Raw genomic sequence first — 22,500 nt, forward strand, 5'->3', positions numbered from 1 at the left:
GTCGGGGTCATGATAGATAACAGTTTGTTCAGTGACCTCTCCACCACAGCTTCAAATGTCTCCTGTTTGCAGCCAATAATGAAGCCAGACTTCCTGATCAGTTTGTGTATGCTCCAACTCTACCATCTGACAGTGAGTCTAAAGACTCCTTTTACCAGATACTGAGTGAGGCTCTCCAACAGATCCCCCAGAACGACAAGATCCTCCTGCTAGGGGACTTTAACGCTCGTGTTGGACACAACAGTGGGATATGGAAAGGAGTACTTGGCAGGCATGGGATTGGTCAGGCCAACTCAAATGGCACGAGGTTACTTACCCTCTGCTCTGAGCATGACCTGACCATAACCAACACCATCTTCCAGCAAAAGACCAAATACAAAACATCATGGATGCACCCACGGTCCAAACATTGGCACCTGATTGATTATGTCATCGTGAGACGTTGTGACATCAGAGACGTTGTCATAACCCGGGCCATGAGAGGTGCAGAATGCTGGACAGATCACCGTATGATCATGACCAAGGTCCTCATGAAAGTGTGCCCCCCCATGCAAAAACGTGGACCCAGCAGGAGGTGCTTAGACTGTGTCCGCCTGGAAGTCACCGCTACAAGGAATGAGTTTCATCACTCCCTGGCTGAGAAACTAGGGGAGCTAGAACTCCTCCTGGGGGGTGGAAATGCCACAGAACAGCAGTGGACCTCTATTACTGTAGCCCTTCATGAAGCAGCAGCCCAAACAATCGGCTATAAGAGCGAGAACCATCAAGACTGGTTTGATAACAACTCAGAGTCCATCCATAACCTACTAAGAAACATGCACTGAGCACATCAGGAAACCCTAAAAAAACCCTTATCCAGCACCGCCAGACAGCAAAGGCAAAAAGCTTGGGAAGTGCAGAGAACTCTGCGGACCTTACAGAACAAGTGGTAGATGGAGAAGGCACATGAAATTCAGTCATTCGCTGACAGAAATGATATGCACGAATTTTGCAATGCAGTCAAATCCATCTACGGCCCAATAAGTCACCTCATCACTCCCCTGAAAACAGCAGATGGGCTCAAAGTCCTGAAAGACCAGAATAGCATCCTGGAGAGGGGTGCTGAACATTTTAACACCCTACTAAATCAGGACTCTGATGCACACTATACCATCCTGGATGAACTGCCTGAATTTCCTCTTATTGAAAACCTTAGCCAACCTCCAACCTTCCTTGAAGTTCTGTCAGCTGTCTGCTCCCTGAAGTACAACAAGTCTCCTGGCTATGACAATATTCCTGCAGAACTGCTAAAACAGGGAGGGTATCTCTGTACAATAACACTACACCGTTACATCAAAAGCCACAGGGGATAGGGCCATTTGTGGCAACCATAGGGGCATATTACTTATTGCTGTGGCAGGCAAGATCCTGGCCAAGGTGATGCTACAGAGACTGATCAATGACATCACAAAGTCTATGCTACCCGAGTCACAGTGCGGGTTTAGAAAAAACAGGAGCACAGTCGACATGGTCTTCACTACCTGGCAACTTCACGAAAAGTGCAGGGAGCAACATAAAGACCTGTTTATGGCTTTTGTCGACCTCTCCAAAGCCTTCGACACTGTGCATAGAGATCTCTTGTGGGAAGTCCTCCTCTGGATTGGATGCCCCACTAAGTTTGTCAACATCCTCTGTCAGTTTCATGATGGAATGACTGCTAGGGTGATAATAGCAGGTCAACAGTCTAGCCCTTTCCCTGTGTGCACAGGGGTAAGGCAGGAGTGTGTACTGGCACCAGTGCTTTTTAACATCTTCCTCATATGTGTCACCCAGATTCTCCACAAGGAGACTGAAGACAGCAGTGGGGTGACAGTAGTGTACAGGCTGGATGGTAACCTCTTTAATATCAGGAGGCTGCAGGCAACCACCAAACTGCACAGAGTGAGGATACTTGAGCTGCAGTATGCAGATGACTGCGCTCTCGTATCTCACTCGCCACAAGACCTCCAGTCTGTTCTGGATGCAGCAGTGAGGGCATACAGCAGGATGGGGTTGACCATCAACACCGCCAAAACAGTGATAATCTGCCAGTGGAGTGCCAACATCCCACCCACACCACCCATCTTCACTGTTGCAGATGAAAAACTGCCAGTTGTTCCATCATTCAAATATCTGGGGAGCATTATCTCTGAAGACAATAGCATTGACAATGAGGTCCAGAACAGAATCAAACAAGCATCAGCTGCCTTTGTGCCATCAGTGCCTCACACTGAGATCCTCAGGCGAACAGGCTGCAAGAGTATTGAGGCCACAATCACCCAGCACCAACTGTGTTGGTTGGGGCATGTCATAAGGATGCCCTACAACTGTCTGCCCCGCAGAGTGCTATATGGCCAGCTACACCAAGGCCAGCGCTCTGCCGGAGGCCAGAAGAAATGCTTTAAAGACCAGTTGAAGACAGCGCTTAAGAGGAGCAAAATCAAACCTGGGGACCTGGAGAACATGGCTGCTGACCGCAACATCTGGCGGCAGCTATGTCTAGATGGGACCCAAGCACTGGAGGAGGAAAGGACAGTCAGGAGACAACAAAGAAGGCTCAGGAGGAACACACCCACACCCATGAATGCCAGTAACACCAACACCATGTAGACATGCCCCACCTGCAGTAGAACCTGTGGATCCAGGATAGGACTACCCAGCCATCAGGAAACTCACCGTTAAAAGACAGACGTGGACGTCATCATCGGATTCGATGGACAACTACAAGCAAGTGTTTGTGTGTGTGTGTGTGTGTGTGTGTGTGTGTGTGTGTGTGTGTCTCTGAGTGTCTCTGAGCGTGTGTGTGTGTGTGTGTGTGTGTGTGTGTGTGTGTGTGTGTGTGTGTGTGTCTCTCTCTGAGTATCTCTGAGTGTGTGTGTGTGTGTGTGTGTGTGTGTGTGTGTGTGTGTGTGTGTGTGTGTGTGTGTGTGTGTGTGAGTGTCTCTGCTGGTCTCTGCTGGTCTCTGAGTGTCTCTGCTGGTCTTTGAGTGTCTCTGCTGGTCTCTGTGTGTCTCTGCGGGTCTCTGCTGGTCTTTGACTGTCTCTGCTGGTCTCTGTGTGTCTCTGCTGGTCTCTGCAGGTCTCCCATGTCCAGTCCGACCCCCCAGCGTCGGGCCCCTCCTGGACCCCCCCGTCCCGGCGGACGAGCAGCCCCCGGCCCTCCATCTCGCCCCGCGGTGTCTCCAGATCCTGGAGCACCCAACGTGCCCTCCCGACCCAACAGAGCCCCCCCACCGGGAGTCCCCAGGTACACACACACACACACACACACACACACACACACACACACACACACAGACACACACACACACACACACACACACACACACACACACACACACACACAAACACACAGACAAACACACACACACACACACACACACACATACACAGACACACACACACACACACACACACACACACACAGACACACACAGACACACACACACACACACACAGACACACACACACACACAGACACACATAGACACACGCACACACACACACCCAGACACACACAGACACACACACACACACACACAGACACACACACACACACAGACACACATAGACACACGCACACACACACACCCAGACATACACAGACACACACATACACACACACACAGACACACACACCCCCAGACACAATTTAAACAGCTGAGTGCTGCTCGGTTATGTAAAAAGTCATAATCACCATTATTTTGGTCAGTATGTAAATCAGGATTATTTAACAGGATTCCTCGTTTACTTTTGGAACGATGTTGCATTTATTAAAGTTAAAAACAGAGAAAAAAGCTGGGACATTCCCTTAAAATAATATGTGTAATTATTATGAAATAACACAAAGTAAGATCAAGAAGACAGAATGAGAGTGTGTGATGGATGTGATTAACGTGATGGGAACTAACACACCAGACTTCATGGAAACAGAAGATTTGATACTTTCTGGTTTCTTGGTAGAACAAAAGCAGCGATCCACAAATCATCTACACAGACATGGAGAAGAGAGGAAGACTTGTCTTCCTCTCTTCCTCCCTCTGCTCATTCATCTGCTCTTCATCCTCCCTCTTCTTCCTCCCTCTGCTCTTCATCCTCCCTCTGCTCTTCATCCTCCCTCTTCATCACTCTTCTTTAGAAACAAGTCCACTCCACACTAAAATCAGTTTCATCTCAGAGTCCAGGATGTTTAGCCTAGCTTAGCATAAAGACTGGAAGCAGGGGGAAACTGTTAGCCTAGCTTAGCATAAAGACTTGAAGCAGGTGAAACTGTTAGCCTAGCTTAGCATAAAGACTGGAAGCAGGGGAAACTGTTAGCCTAGCTTACTACAAAGACTGGAAGTGAGGGAAAGTGTTAGCCTAGCTTAGCACTAAGGCTGGAAGCAGGGGACACTGTTAGCCTTGCTTAACATAAAGCCATGCAGCAGGGTGAACTGTTAGCATAGCTTAGCATAAAGCCGTGTAGCAGGGTGAACTGTTAGCCTAGCTTAACATAAAGCCTGGCTGCAGGGTAAACTGTTAGCATAGTTTAGCATAAAGCCTGGCAGCAGGGTGAACTGTTAGCCTAGCTTAACATAAAGCCATGCAGCAGGGTGGACTGTTAGCCTAGCTTAGCATAAAGCCTGGCTGCAGGGTGAACTGTTAGCCTAGCTTAGCATAAAGCCTGGCAGCAGGGTGACTGTGGTATGAGATATTTAAAGATCCATTTCTAGGTTTTATTATCGATAACACTGCTTATAGTCTTTGTGCTAAGCTAGGCTAACATTTTCCCCCTGCTTATAGTCTTTGTGCTAAGCTAGGCTAAGCGTCCAGGACAAACTGTCTGCCATCACCTTTACATCCACCTGGAGCCATGTCTGTCTGCCTGTCTGCCTGTCTGTCTGTCTGTCTGTCTGTCTGTCTGTCTCTCTCTCTCTGTCTCTCTGCCTGCCTGTCTGTCTTTCTGTCTGCCTGTCTCTCTCTCTCTCTCTCTCTGTCTCTCTGCCTGTCTGTCTGCATGTCTGTCTGCCTGCCTGTCTGTCTGTCTGTCTGTCTGTCTGCCTGTCTGCCTGTCTCTCTCTCTGTCTCTCTGCCTGTCTGTCTGTCTGTCTGTCTGTCTGTCTGTCTGCCTGTCTGCCTGTCTCTCTCTCTCTGTCTCTCTGCCTGTCTGTCTGTCTGTCTGTCTGTCTGCCTGTCTCTCTGTTTGTGTGATCCTGTTCTAACAGTAGCTTTTGAGGCCAAACAGGAAGTTCTCAGGTGTGTCAGAGCAGGTAGCCCCTCCCCCCTCACAATGACCATATATGGTTATTCTTTCAGAATCTCTATCAGTGACCAGTGAGGAGTTCACCAATGGTACGTCAGCTGTCTGTGTGATGTCACTGTCTCTCACCAAGTCTGTGTGTGCCTCATCATCCAATCAGATTGCAATCCTCGCCATGGCACTTGCCCACTCCCCCAGCATTGAGACAGAGTGCATTTCATCATACTTTGAAAGTCCCGCCCCCACCGGGGGAACACAATACAAGTCAACGGAGAGACGAGAGAGGGGGCGGGACTTAAATGTGCTCAGTCTCTACCATAATTAGCTGTGTGATTGATAGCTCCATCAACCTGTTACTGACTGTCTGTCTCTCTGTCTGCCTGTCTCTCTGTCTATCTCTCTCTCTCTGTCTCTCTCTCTCTCTGTCTATCTCTCTCTCTCTCTCTCTCTCTCTCTCTCTCTCTGTCTCTCTCTCTGTCTGTCTCTCTCTCTGTCTGTCTCCCTGTCTCTCTGTCTCTTTGTCTGCCTGTCTCTGTCTGGCTGTCTGTCTCTCTGTCTGCCTGTCTGCCTGTCTGTCTGTCTGCCTGTCTGTCTGTTTTATTTGTCTTGTAGTGTTGTCTCCAGTCGGAGGAGTCCTGCATCTCTATCTCGATCCTCCAGACCAGGATCTGACTCCTCCATCTGACACACACACACACACACACACACACACACACACACACAGACAGACACCTGAAGATTGTCCACCCTCTCAAACATCATTCATTGTTTCTCTTTCCTGTCATGTTGCACACCACCAGCTGGACCAATCACAGGTGTAGTCTAGACCAATCACAGGCGTGGTCTAGACCAATCACAATCACACGTGTAGTCTAGACCAATCACAGGTGTAGTCTAGACCAGTCACAGGTGTAGTCTAGACCAATCACAGATGTAGTCTAGACCAGTCACAGGTGTAGTAGTCTAGACCAATCACAGGTGTAGTCTAGACCAATCACAGGTGTAGTCTAGACCAGTCACAGGTGTAGTAGTCTAGACCAATCACAGGTGTAGTCTAGACCAGTCACAGGTGTAGTACTCTAGACCTATCACAGGTGTAGTCTAGACCTATCACAGGTGTAGTCTAGACCAATCACAGGTGTAGTCTAGACCAGGCGTTCTCTAGACCAATCACAGGTGTAGTCTAGACCAATCACAGGTGTTCAATAGGTGAGGCGTGCCTCCCCTGGCGCGACACGCCAAGAAACAATAACTCTGTATGCAGCTCTATTGATATCAGTAACTGTGCGTGCGTGGATTAGCTTTGAAATGCATTGTTACCTTGTCCCAAGTCAACAGAAGTCAGCATTAAGGGAGGAGACAGGACCCAGCAAACACGTAGGAAATATGATCCTGAGTTAAAGTTAGGTTTCAGCTGGTCGGGGTCCCAGGCTGCTCCTCTGCTGCAGTGGGACAGAGACCGGGTGAAATGTCCTTCACGTGTTCATGGTTGTCTGTGGAGAGCGAGTTCCCCCAGATCTCCACTGAGGCTATGGAAGTCCTAATGCCCTTCACCTCCACCTGCTTGTGTGGGTGGGGGTTTTCCGCACTGACCCTGATTAAAAACAGATACAGATGAAGGCTGCAGGTGGAGGACGACTTTTTTATTTCTCTCTGCAGTGCAGCCCCGCATCCAACACCTCTGCGCATCAAAAGCGTGGCCTCATTGTTTCCACTGACAGACATCAGCTGATTTTGCCGGGGCTTCAGCCCCGAATGTATTTTGAAAAGTTCACTGACAAATATGAAACCGGACGTCGCTTAGTGTCCACTCTCGCTGTAAAAAGCAGGACAGGTTCAGGTTTATGGATGCGCTCTGCTGTCGACATGCTGCGGTAGATGTGTCCCGTTTGAGCTCCGTGTATTTCTGTAGTTTTGGTTTTCCACCTCCGATGTAGAGCAGCGTTCAGCCACTTCCCTAAACTTGGTCTCATTCAGAGACCAGAGACCCAAACGGGGCTCTGAGTCTGTCAGGAGGTCTGAGATCTACCGTATCAGCAGAGCAATCACGTAATGCACAGCAGACTATGGTGCAGGTAGATTATTTTCAGAAATATAGTGACTGTATTCTTGTAATAGCCTATTATAACTTTATTTTTCTCAAAATATCACGACTCCTCCAAACCTCAGAGAACACAGTTGGGATGAGATATATTTGAATGTGAATGTGCACAAAGTTTTGGACATGAGCAGAAATCTTGCTCAAACATCTGAAATGTTACAGTCCAGGAGTTTATTAATAAATTAAAATGAATAATGTATCATTGAGGTCATATGCACATTTAAGGAGGTTACTTCCTCAACAAAAGAAGCAAACGAGGAGGGAGGAGTAAATGATGCTAGGCTACATGTGTGCTGACTCAGATAGAATTAGAAAAGTTGATCTACAGGAGAATAAATAGATAAAGTAATACAGAATGCCTGAGAGCCTTACTGCTAAATATTCCATTATGTTTTTATATTTGGATTGTAATCTATGTTTCCCTTTACATAAAGATATTTCCAGCATATTGATTCAGAAAAAGGAAGAAATAGGTGCATACAAATTCACCAGAATGCAGGAAATGAAGTTTAATGCTCAAAATGTTCAGGGGGTTGACCCCCCCCCCATCATAACACATGTTAAGCATGTTTTGTTGACTTGTGGATCGGCCCACTGATGTTCAGTGATTTTAAAAGTAGCCTCAATTAAGCCTGCATGAAGTTAGAAATGATTTGCTGTTGCAAAGAATCGTTTATGAATGCACTTTTTAAAAAGTTGTGGAAATAAAATGTCTTCAAATACAATATTAAAACATATTTACATTTTATCAGTTGTTATTGAAACTTATCATTGTCTGGGACACACAAAAGATGTAATTTACTGCAGAGGCGTGTGTTAGGGCAGGCGGACGGGATTTTGGGGAAGGGGGGGCTCGGCTGTCCTTAACTACTCTAAGGGGAGGCTCACATTCACCCAATTTGAAAACCCCTGGTCTAGACCAATCACAGGCGTTGTCTAGAACAATTACAGGTGTAGTCTAGACCAATCATACATGTAGTCTAGACCAATCACAGGCGTTGTCTAGACCAATCACAGGTGTAGTCTAGACCAATCACACATGTAGTCTAGACCAATCACAGGCGTAGTCTAGACCAATCACAGGCCTTGTGTAGACCAATCACATGTGTAGTCTAGACCAATCACAGGCCTTGTGTAGACCAATCACAGGCCTTGTCTAGACCAATCACATGTGTAGTCTAGGCCAATCACAGGCCTTGTCTAGACCAATCACATGTGTAGTCTAGACCAATCACAGGCCTTGTCTAGACTAATCACATGTGTAGTCTAGACCAATCACAGGCCTTGTGTAGACCAATCACAGGTGTAGTCTAGACCAATCACAGGCCTTGTGTAGACCAATCACAGGCCTTGTCTAGACCAATCACAGGTGTAGTCTAGACCAATCACAGGCCTTGTCTAGACCAATCACAGGCCTTGTCTAGACCAATCACAGGTGTAGTCTAGACCAATCACAGGCCTTGTCTAGACCAATCACAGGCCTTGTCTAGACCAATCACAGGTGTAGTCTAGACCAATCACAGGCCTTGTCTAGACCAATCACAGGCCTTGTCTAGACCAATCACAGGTGTAGTCTAGACCAATCACAGGCCTTGTCTAGACCAATCACAGGTGTAGTCTAGACTAATCACAGGCCTTGTCTAGACCAATCACAGGCCTTGTCTAGACCAATCACAGGTGTAGTCTAGACCAATCACAGGCCTTGTCTAGACCAATCACAGGCCTTGTCTAGACCAATCACAGGTGTAGTCTAGACCAATCACAGGCCTTGTCTAGACCAATCACAGGGCCGCTGGCGTCTGCTGGAATCCGACCGACTGGATCTCTCTTCTCAATGATTTATTTAAACATTCCTGATTCATGTTTCTTTTGATTGACTTGTTGTCTTTTCTCTCCGTGTTTCTTCGTGTTTGTGATTGGTTCCCAGTCGTCCCAGTAAAGGTAGCCCCGCCCACGGAGAGAGCCCCCAGTCTTCTGTGGAGTATTAACCTTTGACCCCGGCGAGGTTCTCTTTCTGTCAACTTTACTATTATCAGCTCATCATGTACAGCAAACAATCAGCAATATTAACATGTTTGGTCCAGCTGTCTGTCTGCTCTCTGGAGAGTGAGACAGGTCCACTGTCTGTCTGCTCTCAGGAGAGTGAGACAGTTCCTGCTCTCAGGAGAGTGAGACATGTCCTACTCTATGGAGAGGTAGGTAGGTCCTCTGTCTGCCTGCTCTCAGGAGAGTGAGACATGTCCTCTGTCTGTCTGCTCTCAGGAGAGTGAGGCAGTCCCTGCTCTCAGGAGAGTGAGACATGTCCTGCTCTCTGGAGAGTGAGACAGGTCCTCTGTCTGCCTGCTCTCGGGAGAGTGAGACATGTCCTGCTCTCAGGAGAGTGAGACAGGTCCTTTGTCTGCCTGCTCTCAGGAGAGTGAGACATGTCCTGCTCTCAGGAGAGTGAGACAGGTCTGCTGTCTGTCTGCTCTCAGGAGAGTGAGACATGTCCTCTGTCTGTCTGCTCTCAGGAGAGTGAGACAGCTCCTGCTCTCAGGAGAGTGAGACATGTCCTGCTCTCTGGAGAGTGAGACAGGTCCTCTGTCTGCCTGCTCTCAGGAGAGTGAGACATGTCCTGCTCTCAGGAGAGTGAGACAGGTCTGCTGTCTGTCTGCTTTCAGGAGAGGGAGACAGGTCAGCTGTCTGTCTGTCTTTTACTGTTCTTATTTATGCTGAAATGTTGAATTGTTGAACTTTTCTTTACAGTGTAAAGTTTACATATTGTTTTAACTTATGTATTTATTGATGTATTTACTATGTGTGGTTCTAATTGATATGTGGAACAGTGGGAAGATGAACCAAGACGGCTTTTAATAGTTATATTTAGTTTCTGTCAGTGTGTTTTACCATGATAAAAGTCCTGATTATTTACATGGAGTCTGGTGGGTTTGGGATGCTTAAAGTCCTGATTATTTACATGGAGTCTGGTGGGTGGGTTTGGGTGATGTGAAAGCTCAGGCCAACTCCGGGGTGAACCAAATAACTGAACTCGGCTTGACAACGAGGCTCTCTGTTCTTTGGAATTGGGAGAGAGTTCATGTTTAATAATATTGTTGGACTGTCTTTGACCTTAAGAATCACATGCATGGATTTAAAAATGGGCCTTTAAGAGACTCCTGCTGTTAGATGTAGATGTTTGGGACTGAAGGACAACGTGTATTTGATGTATTAATTGTGTCTGTGAACCTGTCTCTGTGCTAGTGATCATGCATCTGTCTGCAGAGCGTGTGTGCTGTGACGTTTCCTCGTGTGCTCGTTAGTTTCAATATAAAGTAGGGATGTCCCGATCGGATCATATTTATAATATATGGGCATTTTGTAAATAATCGGGGATCATTCCCCCTGCTCTGGCATTTCCCCATCTCATTCCCCTTGCTCTGGCGTTTCCCCCTCTCATTCCCCCTGCTCTGTCGTTTCCCCCTCTCATTCCCCCTGCTCTGGTGTTTCCCCCTCTCATTCCCCCTGCTCTGGTGTTTCCCCCTCTCATTCCCCTTGCTCTGGCGTTTCCCTCTCTCATTCCCCTTGCTCTGGCGTTTCCCCATCTCATTCCCCTTGCTCTGGCGTTTCCCCCTCTCATTCCCTCTGCTCTGGTGTTTCCCCCTCTCATTCCCCCTGCTCTGGTGTTTCCCCCTCTCATTGCCCCTGCTCTGGTGTTTCCCCTCTCATTCCCCCTGCTCTGGTGTTTCCCCCTCTCATTCCCCCTGCTCTGGTGTTTCCCCTTCTCATTCCCCCTGCTGCAGCGGCAGATATTCAATATTTTTAAAAAAAATCGTGTCGGGACATCCCTAAAAATAAGTGTTTCTCTGCAGCAGACACACACACCTGTGATCGTAGATACTTCACGCTGTGTTTATATCAATGTTTACAGAATATATGAAGGAAATTATCAACCATAAATATACATATATATATCGACATGTTCAACTGAAATATGCAGCGGCCCAGACTGTAGTGTGTGTGTGTGTGTGTGTGTGTGTGTGTGTGTGTGTGTGTGTAGTTGTGTGTCTTGTGTTGTGTATTTGGGCCTACTGAGACGTGTCGACATTAATAAAGTCTGTGTGAATGAAACACTCGAGTGTCCGCTCTCCTTTAATTACATTTTATTTATAGTATCAAATCCTAACTAGAACTGCAAGCAGTTATGACGGGGTCCAAGCCTCCCGGCGCCAGTCGCCCCCGACAACCCGGGGAGTGCGCGAAAGCGAGACCCAAAGCGGGACCCAAAGCGGGACGGTGGGGAGGCAAACGTCAGTAAATATCGAGAGGTGTGAGCCGCAAGGTCTGCGGTACATTGCCGTTGCAAATATCCCATTAACAATGATACGTTAGCTATAGCGCCCCCAATGGGCGATCTTCTCCAAATTTGGTACAGAGCCTCAGAGCGGCATGCCAACCAAGCATCACAAGTTTCGTGTCAATAGAAATTACTACGGCAGATAAATTGCAATCGCAAATGTCCCATTTGCATGCATTGAGTTATCGGCCAAAACACATAAACGTTGATTATAGCGCCCACTAATGGTCGACCTTCACCATATTTGGTACAGAGCATCGTAGTGTGATGTTGAACAATAATACCAAGGTTTCTGCTGATAGCATTTAATTTGGCCGAGATATGATAAAGTTTGTGTTTGGTAGCTAGCTAGGAAAATTTGTTTGGTCTTTAAAGTTATCAAAATTCTTTTGATAACTTTTGGTCAGGTCCTCTGGAGATGTTATGTACCAGGTTTCGTGCAGATCAGTCACACGGCCTAGGACGAGTTCGAAAAAGTTGGTTTTGCACATTGGTTTGCGATATTGCGAAAAAAACTTCTTAGCCGAAATGGGTGGGGCCTATATCATGTGATTCAGCTTAATCCAACATACGCAGGGATGTAACCGTGGATTTCCACAGGATGCAGAACGTCTGCGAACCGGCTCCACTGCGGAACAGCTGCGTGCTCCGCCGTCCGTCAATACCCACCAGGTCCGGATTTGTTGCGTAACGGCTGCGGCCAGCCGACCACGAGATCTCGCGAATTGACGTATGTTCGCGTGATATAACAGGATGTAGTTTCTATAAACAGAACCACAAAACCAACAACAGTTTGTTTCCATCCAGAGGAGTAGAGGGGAAACAACTCTGTGCTGTGTTTTCAAGGTGTAGTGCAGGGAATATGACCTGCCGTGAGCACGGTGTATTTTATTTTGAAAAGTAACCGGATGTTTTATTTTGTTTCTGTGCTCGACTTCCTGTCCCGCACAATTTGAATTGTGCTGAATTGCTGCGGAGCTCTCCGTCGTCCGTCAAAAATAGAAGCTCTGCGTATCTGCTCCGGAGGGCTGCAGACTGACGGAGTAGGGATGCAGACGTTCTGCTGTCAGTGGAAATACACACATTGACTTTAATGGAAACCTAATGACTCCGTCGACGTTCCGGAGACGTTCCGCATCCAGTGGAAATTGCCAGTAAGGTTTTCTAATGTGCGATGTGGGAGTTAAAGGCAAAAACACATTTGACGTCATTATAGCGCCACCTAGTGGTCCATGTGTAGGTGAGGTCCAAGACCTAAAGTTGTTCACATTAGTGTAAGTGGTGAATTCAAACGTGAGTCCCATAGGCCATGCCCACTTCGACCAATCAGTACCTCACTGTAGGGTTGGCCTCAGGAGTGGGCCTAGATGTTACCCTCCAAATGTCGTAACAATCGGATGAGCCGCTCATGAGATATAAACTTTTTGTACTTATAGCGCCCCCTAGTGGCCAATTTTCGTTGAATGTGTGGGGGACCTCCAGAGGGTCATGGCAAAGACGAATCAAAATTTTTGCGTTGATAGCATTTATTTTGGTCGTGATATGGCAACATTGGTGTTTACATAGTTACAGTAGCTACACAAATTTGTTTGTGCGTAATATGCGCAGTTTTTATCCTATAAAAAATCTTTTGATACCTTTTTGTCAGGTCGGTCTGGAGATGCTACGTACCAAGTTTTGTGCAGATCGGTCGCATGGTCTAGGAGAAGTTTGGCAAAGTATGTTTTCGATAAATCTTGATTTTTCACGCATAAAAGTCTTGGCAGAAATGGGCATGGCCTATATCCCGTGATTCAGCTGGATCCAGGGAACGCGAGAATATATGGTTTTGAATGTGTGATGTACAGTTTGGGAGTTATAGGGCCAAACGCGTTTTTTCTGCTATAGCGCCACCTACTGGTGGAAGTGTGTCCATTTTTGTCTCCGAGTTTTGGACCAGTCCTGAAATCGGCAGCCCTCCACCATGTACGGTTTAGGCTGTAGCGTGCGTTTCGTCAACGGAAAAATAATAATAATCTCTAGAAAAACAATAGGGTTCCACAGCCCTGCTGTAGGACTGCGGTTCCTACAGCCTCGGGCTTGGACCCATGACAAGAGTTATCTCAGGACACGTTACAGATAGAGTAGGTCTAGACCAGGGGTTCTCAAACTTTTTTTAATAATGTACCCCCTTTGAATTGTGTTTTTAAGCTAAGTACCCCCTGACCAGCGCAAAAACATTTTTACATCTATATAAAGAGGAACAATACAGTGTCGGCAGTGAGATCTACTAAACAACAACCTCGGAACTGAAAAAACATTTAAATGCTACATTTCAAATGTTCAGAATTCATCACTTACAGTAATTCATACATTAATATAGTGTAATTATTTCAGGAATTATGCATGACATATTTTTAAATGAGCATTTTGCTAAAAGTTCACGTAACCCCTTCAGTACTCCAAAGTACCCCCAGGGGTACGCATACCCCCATTTGAGAAACACTGGTCTAGACCACACTCTATCATTTACAGAAACATCATATATCATTTCCAGGGTGTAGCAAGGTGACGTTCCACTTCCAGGATTGCTCCGGATGTCCCTCATTTCAGCCAGATGTGCGTCCCCTTACTCTGTCTCTGTGTTGGCGTTCTAACCTCCGGTGGATTTGTGAGGACTATGGTTAACTGCTCCTCAGATCTCTGCAGGGTAAATCCAGACAGCTAGCTAGACTATCTGTCCAATCTGAGTTTTCTGTTGCACGACTAAAACTACTTTTGAACGTACACATGTTCCACCAAAACAAGTTCCTTCCTGAGACTATTTAGCAGAGGCACCGTGGCTCCATCTGGAGCTTAGCCCCGCCCACGATGATTGTGATTGGTTTAAAGAAATGCCAATAAACCAGAGCATGTTTTTCTCCCATCCAGGAATGCTGTGTGGACTAGACAGACCTTCCTCCTCCACAGAGCTGTGGAGGAGGAAGGTCTGGACATGAGAGACTATTCAATTCAATTCAATTCAATTTTATTTACAGTATCAAATCATAACAAGAGTTATCTCGAGACACTTTACAGATAGAGTAGGTCTAGACCAAACTCTGTAGTTTACGAAGCCCCAACTATTACAGTGGTTGCATCAAGAGCAAGCATTAGCAGTAGCTATTGCGACAGTGGCGAGGAAAAACTCCCTTTTTTGTTAGGAAGAAACCTCGGACAGACCCAGACTCTTGGTAGGCGGTGTCTGACGGCACCAGTTGGGGGAGTGGTGAATGGTGGCAATAATAGTCATAATAAAGATAGTGAAACAGTGATCACAATGGTAGTCGTAGTAGTTCATGTCATAGTAGGGCACAGCAGGGCGTTACGGGGTGTAGTGTGGCACAGCAGCCTGGGTGGACGCGGCAGGACGCAGTCGGACACTGCGGGGAATCGCAGAGCGTAGCAGGGTGTAGTAAGTCCATAGCGTCAGCTGCACTCAGGACCCCGGTGTAGGTGCCACCCAATTCCAAGGCGATGTTCTGGGTGAAGAAGAAGCAAAGGGACTCCGGGGAGAAAACCCCCCAGAGCTAGGTTAGTAACAGGCATTTCTGGGACTAAGATGCACACAAAAGGAGACAAGTGAAAAGAGAGAAGAGGGAGTAGCTCATTGTGTCCTTGGAAGGAGCTTCCCACAGCAGTCTAGAGTTATAATAGCATAACTAAGAGAGGCAGGCTAAAGCTAAAGAGAGGGGCCCTGGACTGGGCTCGTACTCTCCCCTGCCGGAACGGGCTTGTACTTCCTGCCTCCCTCTACTCTACTCTACTATGCTGCAACTCCTCACTCCCTAACTATAAGCTTTATCAAAGATGATGGTTTTCAGTTTATTCTTAAATGTGGCGACGGTGTCTGCCCCCCGAACCCATGTTGGGAGCTGGTTCCACAGGAGAGGAGCCTGGTAGCTGAAGGCTCTGGCTCCCATTCTACTTTTAGAGACTCTAGGAACCACAAGTAGCTCTGAGTTCTGGGAGCGTAGTGCTCTAGTGGGATAATAAGGTACTAAGAGCTCTTCTATGTATGATGGTGCTTGACCATTTAGTGCTTTGTAGGTCAGGAGAAGGATATTAAATTCAATCCTGGATTTTACAGGAAGCCAATGGAGAGAAGCTAGAGGAGAGGGTCTTGAGGGACTTATTTGAGCAGCCTGATAGTAAAGAATTACAGTAGTCCAGCCGGGAAGTAACGAATGCATGGACTAGTTTTTCAGCATCGTTTTGCGAGAGGATGTTCCTGATTTTGGCAATGTTACGAAGATGGAAAAAGGCTGTTCTTGAGGTTTGTTTTAAGTGGGCGTTAAAGGATAGATCCTGGTCAAAAATGACTCCTAGATTTCTGACAGTAGTGCTGGAGGCCAGGGCAATACCATCTAGGGTAGCTATATATTTAGATAATGAAGTTCGGTGGTGCTTGGGTCCCAGCACAATAACTTCCGTTTTGTTTGAGTTTAACATCAGAAAATTGTGGGTCATCCAGGATTTTATATCTTTAATGCACGCTTGAAGTTTAGCTAACTGACCGCTTTCGTCGGGCTTAATTGACAGATATAATTGGGTGTCGTCTGCGTAACAGTGAAAGTTAATTGAGTGTTTCCTAATAATATTGCCTAGAGGAAGCATATATAAAGAGAATAGAATTGGTCCAAGCACTGAGCCTTGAGGAACGCCATGGCTAACTTTAGCGTATTTGGATGGTTTATCGTTAATATTAACAAATTGGGATCGCTCAGAGAAGTAGGACTTAAACCAGCTTAGTGCGATTCCTTTAATGCCAACTAAATGTTCCAGTCTCTGTAAGAGGATGGTATGGTCAATAGTGTCGAATGCAGCACTAAGATCTAATAAGACAAGTATGGAGACAAGTCCTTTGTCAGCAGCAGTTAGAAGGTCGTTAGTGATTTTCACCAGTGCCGTCTCTGTGCTATGATGCTTTCTAAATCCTGACTGAAAGTCTTCAAATAGACTATTTCTATGCAGAAAGTCACACAATTGATTAGCGACTACCTTCTCAAGGATTTTGGGGAGAAACGGGAGGTTTGATATAGGTCTATAGTTGGCTAAGACCTCAGGGTCGAGGGTGGGTTTTTTCAGAATAGTTTTTATCACAGCTACTTTAAAAGACTGCGGTACGTGACCCGTTAATAAGGACATATTGATCGTATCTAGTAGTGTGGTATTGACCATGGGTAGTGCTTCTTTAAGTAGCCTCGTTGGAATGGGGTCTAAGAGACAGGTAGTTGGCTTAGCTGAAGAGACCCTTAACATTAATTGTTGGAGGTCTAAAGGATAAAAGCCGTCTAAATAAGTATCAGGTCTTATTGTTCTCTCCAGCCCTCCTGCGCCCAATGGTGAGCCGTTAGAAGCTGTGGGCAGAAGGTGATGAATTTTTTCTCTAATTGTTATAATTTTATCATTAAAAAAGGTCATGAAGTCATCACTGCTCAGAGCTATAGGAATAGATGGCTCAACAGAGCTATGACTCTTTGTCAGCCTGGCTACAGTGCTGAAAAGAAACTTTGGGTTGTTCTTATTTTCTTCTATTAGTGTTGAGTAGTAGTCTGATCTGGCATTTCTGAGGGCCCTCCTATAATTTTTTAGACTATCTTGCCAATCCACACGAGATTCTTCCAGTTTGGTGGAACGCCATTTACTTTCAAGTTTTTGTGAGATTTGCTTTAATTTACGAGTTTGGGAGACTAGTACCCTGTTTACACGTACATGGTAATTTTGAAAAACGGAGCCATTTCCCTTCGTTTGTGCCCTTTGTTTACACGTAAACGGAGAATTTGCCTCTGAAAATGAGTCTTTCTAAAGACTCCGGCCAGGGTGGAGATTTTGGAAAACTTCGTTTGCACGTAAACTGAGACAAACGGAGGTTTAGGCAGCCGAGGAAGTGAGGAAGAGAAGAGAGAGGAAGTGATTCGTTGCTGTTGTTGCTATTTGGGGGATTCTGATTAACTAACGTGGGCTTGAGCTTCTCGTTACACTGCCACCTACAGGTCTGGCGTGCTCTTGACGGCATATATATACACGGGGACATGTAAATGAACACTTTTCTGAAAACTGACAGCTGTGCACGATGTTATTTTTGAAAACGGAGCGGTTGAAATGTCTGTTTATGAAAATAGCCGGCCACGTGTAAACAGCAAGAGTACAGCCCTGTCTGCACGAGCCACCAAACACTGTTCCAGCCAATCAGCAACAGGCAGCGTCAGTAGGTGGTGGGGCACCTTTAAATTAACTTCAGATTCAAGTTAGATTTCCAGTTCTTCCTTCTTTCTTAATATCATTTTTCAGCAGTGAGTCTCAATGCTTCCATAATATAAATCTCCTGAACTATTTCTATCCACTCAGGGACTGTAGGACCGTTTACTACCCTGCCAGTGTCTCTGCTGCTCTTTAGATTAGTTTAGATTAGTTTAGTTTAGTTTAGTTTAATTTAGTTGCACAGACATATGAAATAAGTACAACAGAGTTAAGCCAAACACAAGTTGATTTAATAAAAGGTTTAAGTTCCTCTGGACTCAGAAACAGGAAGCAGTTTTTCTCCCAGAGCTATGCTGTCTGCTGGCAGCCAGCAGGGGGGGGTGCAAGACAGACAGACAGGCAGACACATGCTGACTGAACTCAGCTGAGACAGAAAGAGGAAGAAGGAGGAGGAGGAAGGAAGAAAGACAGAAAGAGAAAAGTGTGAGAGAGAGTGAGCTGTAAAACATGAGAGCAGAGGATTCAAAACTATCGCTCTGCTGATCTGACACTTCCAGCTGTCTGTCTGTCTGTCTGTCTGCCTGCCTGCCTGTCTGTCTGTCTGTCTGTACACCTGCAGACATGTCCTCCTGGGCTGAGAGTAAGACAGGTAAGCTCCTTCTTCCTTCTGTCTCATATGCTAACTGTTAGCCAGCGCAGGCTAAAAACACCCCCATCCTCCAGAGTAGAAGTGTTTCAAACTGAGCTGAGTTAAAGATGAAGATGATGATGATGATGATGATGATGATGATGATGGTGCTCTTCCTCTCCAGCCTCTCAGTTTGTGTCTCTCACCATGAGGCTGAAGGATAAGCTCCACTCTCAGAGGGGCAGACGCTCTGAGCGAATCAAACACACCCCGTCCCAGCGAGTCAAACCAGCGGACCTCAACCTGCAGCACAAGGTAGGAAGGTCTGGCTGCACCACTGATGCATTCTGGGATAGGAGAACAAAACGCTCTGGGTTGGCATTTCTTTAAACCAATCACCATGGTCCTGGGCTCTACTAAAGATAACGCCACATCCATTACTATATAATATACTATATTACATATATACAGTACTGTGCAAAGGTCTTAGGCAGGTGTGGAAAAAATGCTGTAAACTAAGAATGCTTTCAAAAATATAAATAATGATTGTTTATTTTTATCAATTTACAAAATGCAAAGTGAGCGACCAAAAAAACATCTAAATCACATCAGTATTTGGTGTTACTACCCTTTGCCTTCAAACCAGCATCAATTCTTATAGGTACACGGGCAAAAAGTAGGAACGTTGTGGATCATAGACGCAGTGGTCGGCCAAGGAAACTTAGTGCAGCAGATGAAAAACACATCAAGCTTATTTCCCTTCGAAATGGGAAGATGTCCAGCAGGGCCATCAGCTCAGAACTGGTAGAAACCAGTGGGACCCAGGTACACCCATCTACTGTCTGGAGAAGTCTAGCCAGAAGTGGTCTTCATGGAAGAGTTGCAGCCAAAAAGCCATACCTCTGACATAGAAACAAGGCCAAGCGACTCAACTATGCATAGCTAGACATACCTAGAGATTGGCATGGGGTACTTTTCATAAAATCATCTCTCAATGCAAACCAGCTATTAGGCTAACTGACATAAAACCATGTTAATCTCTAGGTATGGTGAAGGGTATGTGTGTCACGTGCAGAGAGAGACTGGTGGACCCAAATGCAGAGAGCAGGCGAGGAGTAATGAGCACGAGGATTTATTAAACACAAAAAGCCGAACAAACCAAAGGCGGTCCAAAAATGGAGCAGGCAGATAAAACTGAACAGGCTATGACGTGCTGACAGAAACAACACCAGACACAAAACACGCAACATCAAACAATGATCCGACACCAGACAAAGAACAGCACAGGAACTAAATACACCAGGTAATGAACACTAACAACGGACAGGTGATACAAACAGGTGGAACACATCAGGGCGGAGCAGAACAATCAAACAGGCGGGAAAACAGAAAACAGGAAGTAAATTAGACAAGACAAGACAGACAAGACAGACTACAAAATAAAACAGGAAACCAAATACCAAAACCCTGACAGTACCCCCCCCCCAAGGGACAGATCCCAGATGTCCCAAAAACAGAACAAAAAGACAACCCAGGGAGGGCGGAGGGGGACCGGAGGAGGGCCAAACAGGTTAACAAACCAGTCAAGCGGGGCTAGGGAATGGAGAGGCCACTCGGGACAGGGAACAGAAGGGGCCACTTGGGACAGGGAACAGGATGGCCCCGGGACAGGGACAGAGAGGCCTCGGCAACAGGGGACAGAGAGTCACTGGGGCACAGGAAACAGAGAGTCACTGGGGCACAGGAAACAGAGAGGCCTCGGCAACAGGGGGCAGAGAGGCCTCGGCAACAGGGGACAGAGAGGCCTCGGCAACCGGGGGCAGAGAGACCACGGCAACAGGGAACTGAGAGCCGCAACGAAGGCAGAAACCTTCAGGCGGCCTGCGACGAAGGCAGAATCCCTCTGGCCACCGGCGACGAAGGCAGAATCCCTCTGGCGGCCTGCGGCGGAGGCAGAAACCTTCTGGCCACCGGCGACGAAGGCGGAATCCCTCTGGCCACCGGCGACGAAGGCAGAATCCCTCTGGCGGCCTGCGACGGAGGCAGAAACCTTCTGGCCACCGGCGACGAAGGCAGAATCTTTCAGGTGGCCGTACTGGACGTCGAGGGCACTCAGGCGGCCAGGCAGGACGTCGAGGGCAGCGCCCCTCCGGGGGCCTTGCAGGTCGGCCGAGGCGGAGCCCCTTGGGAGGCTGCGCAGGTGAAGGGGCAGCTGGGCCGGAGTCAGGCGGCGGGTCAGCTGGACTGGAGTCTGGCGGCGGGTCAGCTGGACTGGAGTCTGGCGGCGGGTCAGCTGGACTGGAGTCTGGCGGCGGGTCAGCTGGACTGGAGTCTGGTGGCCAGGCAACCGGGGCAGAGGTTGACTGGGGTGCCAACAGGGCACGAGGGGCAGGAGTGGGCCTGACCGCCGACAGGGCACGAGGGGCAGGAGTGGGTCTGACCGCCGACAGGACACGGGCGGCAGGAGTGGGCCTGACCACCACGGGCAAAGTCTCAGGGGGGCAGAACGAAGGCAAAGTCCTAGGGGTGGTCTCAAGGGCGGTCTCAGGGAAGGTCACAGGGGTGCCGGGGACCGGCAAAGTCTCAGGGGCAGTCACTGGGGAGGTCTCTGGGACGCCGGAGACCGGCAAAGCCTCAGGGGCAGTCACTGGGGAGGTCTCTGGGACGCCGGAGACCGGCAAGGCCTCTGGCTTGCCCGTAGACGTAGACTCTGGGAGAGCTGTCGACGACGTAGACTCTGGGAGGTCTGTCGACGACGTAGACTCTGGGAGGTCTGTCGACGACGTAGACTCTGGGAGGTCTGTCGACGACGTAGACTCTGGGAGGTCTGTCGACGACGTAGACTCTGGGAGGTCTGTCGACGACGTAGACTCTGGACGACTGCACGTCAGCGGCGGTTCTGGGCGGCTGCACGTCAGCGGAGGTTCTAGAAGGCTGCACGTCAGCGGAGATTCTGAGAGGCTGCACGTCAGCGGAGATTCTGAGAGGCTGCACGTCAGCGGAGATTCTGGAAGGCTGCTAACCAGCAGGGGATCTATGAGGCTGCTAGCCAGCCGGGACTCAGGGAAGCTGCTAGCCAGCCGGGAATCAGGGGTGCTGCTAACCAGCTGGGGATCAAAAAGGCTGCTAGCCAGTCGGAGTTCAGGGAAGCTGCTAGCCAGCCGGGGATCAAGGGAGCTGCTAGCCAGCCGGGGATCAGGGATGCTGCTAACCAGCTGGGGATCTAAGAGGCTGCTAGCCAGCCGGGGTTCGGAGAAGCTGCTAGCCAGCCGAAGCTTGGGGCGGCTGCTAGCCAGCCGGGATTCTGGAAAGCTGCTAGTCAGCCAGGGATCAAGGATAACGGACCGCCTAGGGACACTAGGAAACTCGGGAACTCTAGGAAACTCGGGGACACTAGGAAACTCGGGGACACTAGGAAACTCTAGGAAACTCTCGGGAACGCTAGGAAGCTCGGGGACACTAGGAGGCTCGGGGAAGCTGGGCAGTGCTGGGACACTGGGCCGCTTGGGGACACTAGGAAGCTCGGGGACACTAGGAAGGCTGCTAGCCATCCTAAATTCAGGGGGGCTGCTAGCTAGTCTGGGATCTGGGAGAGTGCTAGCTAGCCTGGACTCAGGGGGGTTGCTAACTAGCCTGGGCTCAGGAAGGCTACTAGCTAGCCGGGGTTCAGAGAGGCTGCTTGCTAGCCGGAGTTCAGGGATGTTGCTAGCGAGCCAGGAGTCAGGGAAGTTGCTAGCTAGCCTGGAGTCAGGAGAGCTGCTAGCTAGCAGGGGATAAGGGGAGTTGCTAGCTAGCCGGGGTTCAGGGAAGTTGCTAGCTAGCCAGGAATCAGGAAAGTTGCTAGCTAGCCCAGAGTCAGGAGAGATGCTAGCTAGCAGGGAATGAGGGGAGTTGCTAGCTAGCCGGGGTTCAGGGAAGTAGCTAGCTAGCCTGGAGTCAGGAAAGCTGCACGCCAGCTC

At 48.0% G+C, this 22,500-nt stretch overlaps 3 protein-coding genes across 15 annotated transcripts in view; 2 read left to right on the forward strand and 1 right to left on the reverse strand.

Annotated features, from left to right (window-relative positions):
- LOC116056974 (dynamin-1-like) overlaps positions 1-10,839 on the forward strand; it is a 31,683-nt gene extending 20,844 nt beyond the window's left edge. The window contains exons 22-24 of one of the 7 annotated variants that reach the window (XR_004896742.1): positions 3,098-3,265; positions 9,286-9,845; positions 9,882-10,838. Coding sequence is in view for 4 of the 7 variants with exons in the window: in XM_031309377.2 (XP_031165237.1) it covers positions 3,098-3,265; positions 5,882-5,942 (229 nt within the window). In the remaining 3 variants the exon portion in view is untranslated. Of the gene's footprint in view, positions 1-3,097; positions 3,266-5,313; positions 5,350-5,881; positions 6,108-9,285 lie in introns of those variants that run through there. The other 6 variants (XR_004896743.1, XR_004896744.1, XM_035999045.1 and 3 more) reach the window with 6 other exon arrangements.
- LOC116056993 (scavenger receptor cysteine-rich type 1 protein M160-like) overlaps positions 1-22,500 on the reverse strand; it is a 1,012,348-nt gene that overhangs the window by 290,048 nt on the left and 699,800 nt on the right. The window lies entirely within an intron of this gene.
- Positions 18,357-22,500, forward strand: part of LOC116056991 (rap guanine nucleotide exchange factor 1-like) — a 36,968-nt gene continuing 32,824 nt past the window's right edge. Inside the window, exons 1-2 of the mRNA XM_031309408.1 lie at positions 18,357-18,562; positions 18,726-18,855. Coding sequence (XP_031165268.1) covers positions 18,535-18,562; positions 18,726-18,855 — 158 coding nt within the window. The 5' untranslated portion in view covers positions 18,357-18,534. The remainder of the gene's footprint in view (positions 18,563-18,725; positions 18,856-22,500) is intronic.

Source organism: Sander lucioperca, chromosome 2 (assembly GCF_008315115.2).
Source record: "Sander lucioperca isolate FBNREF2018 chromosome 2, SLUC_FBN_1.2, whole genome shotgun sequence".
NCBI classification, from domain to species: Eukaryota; Metazoa; Chordata; class Actinopteri; order Perciformes; family Percidae; genus Sander; species Sander lucioperca.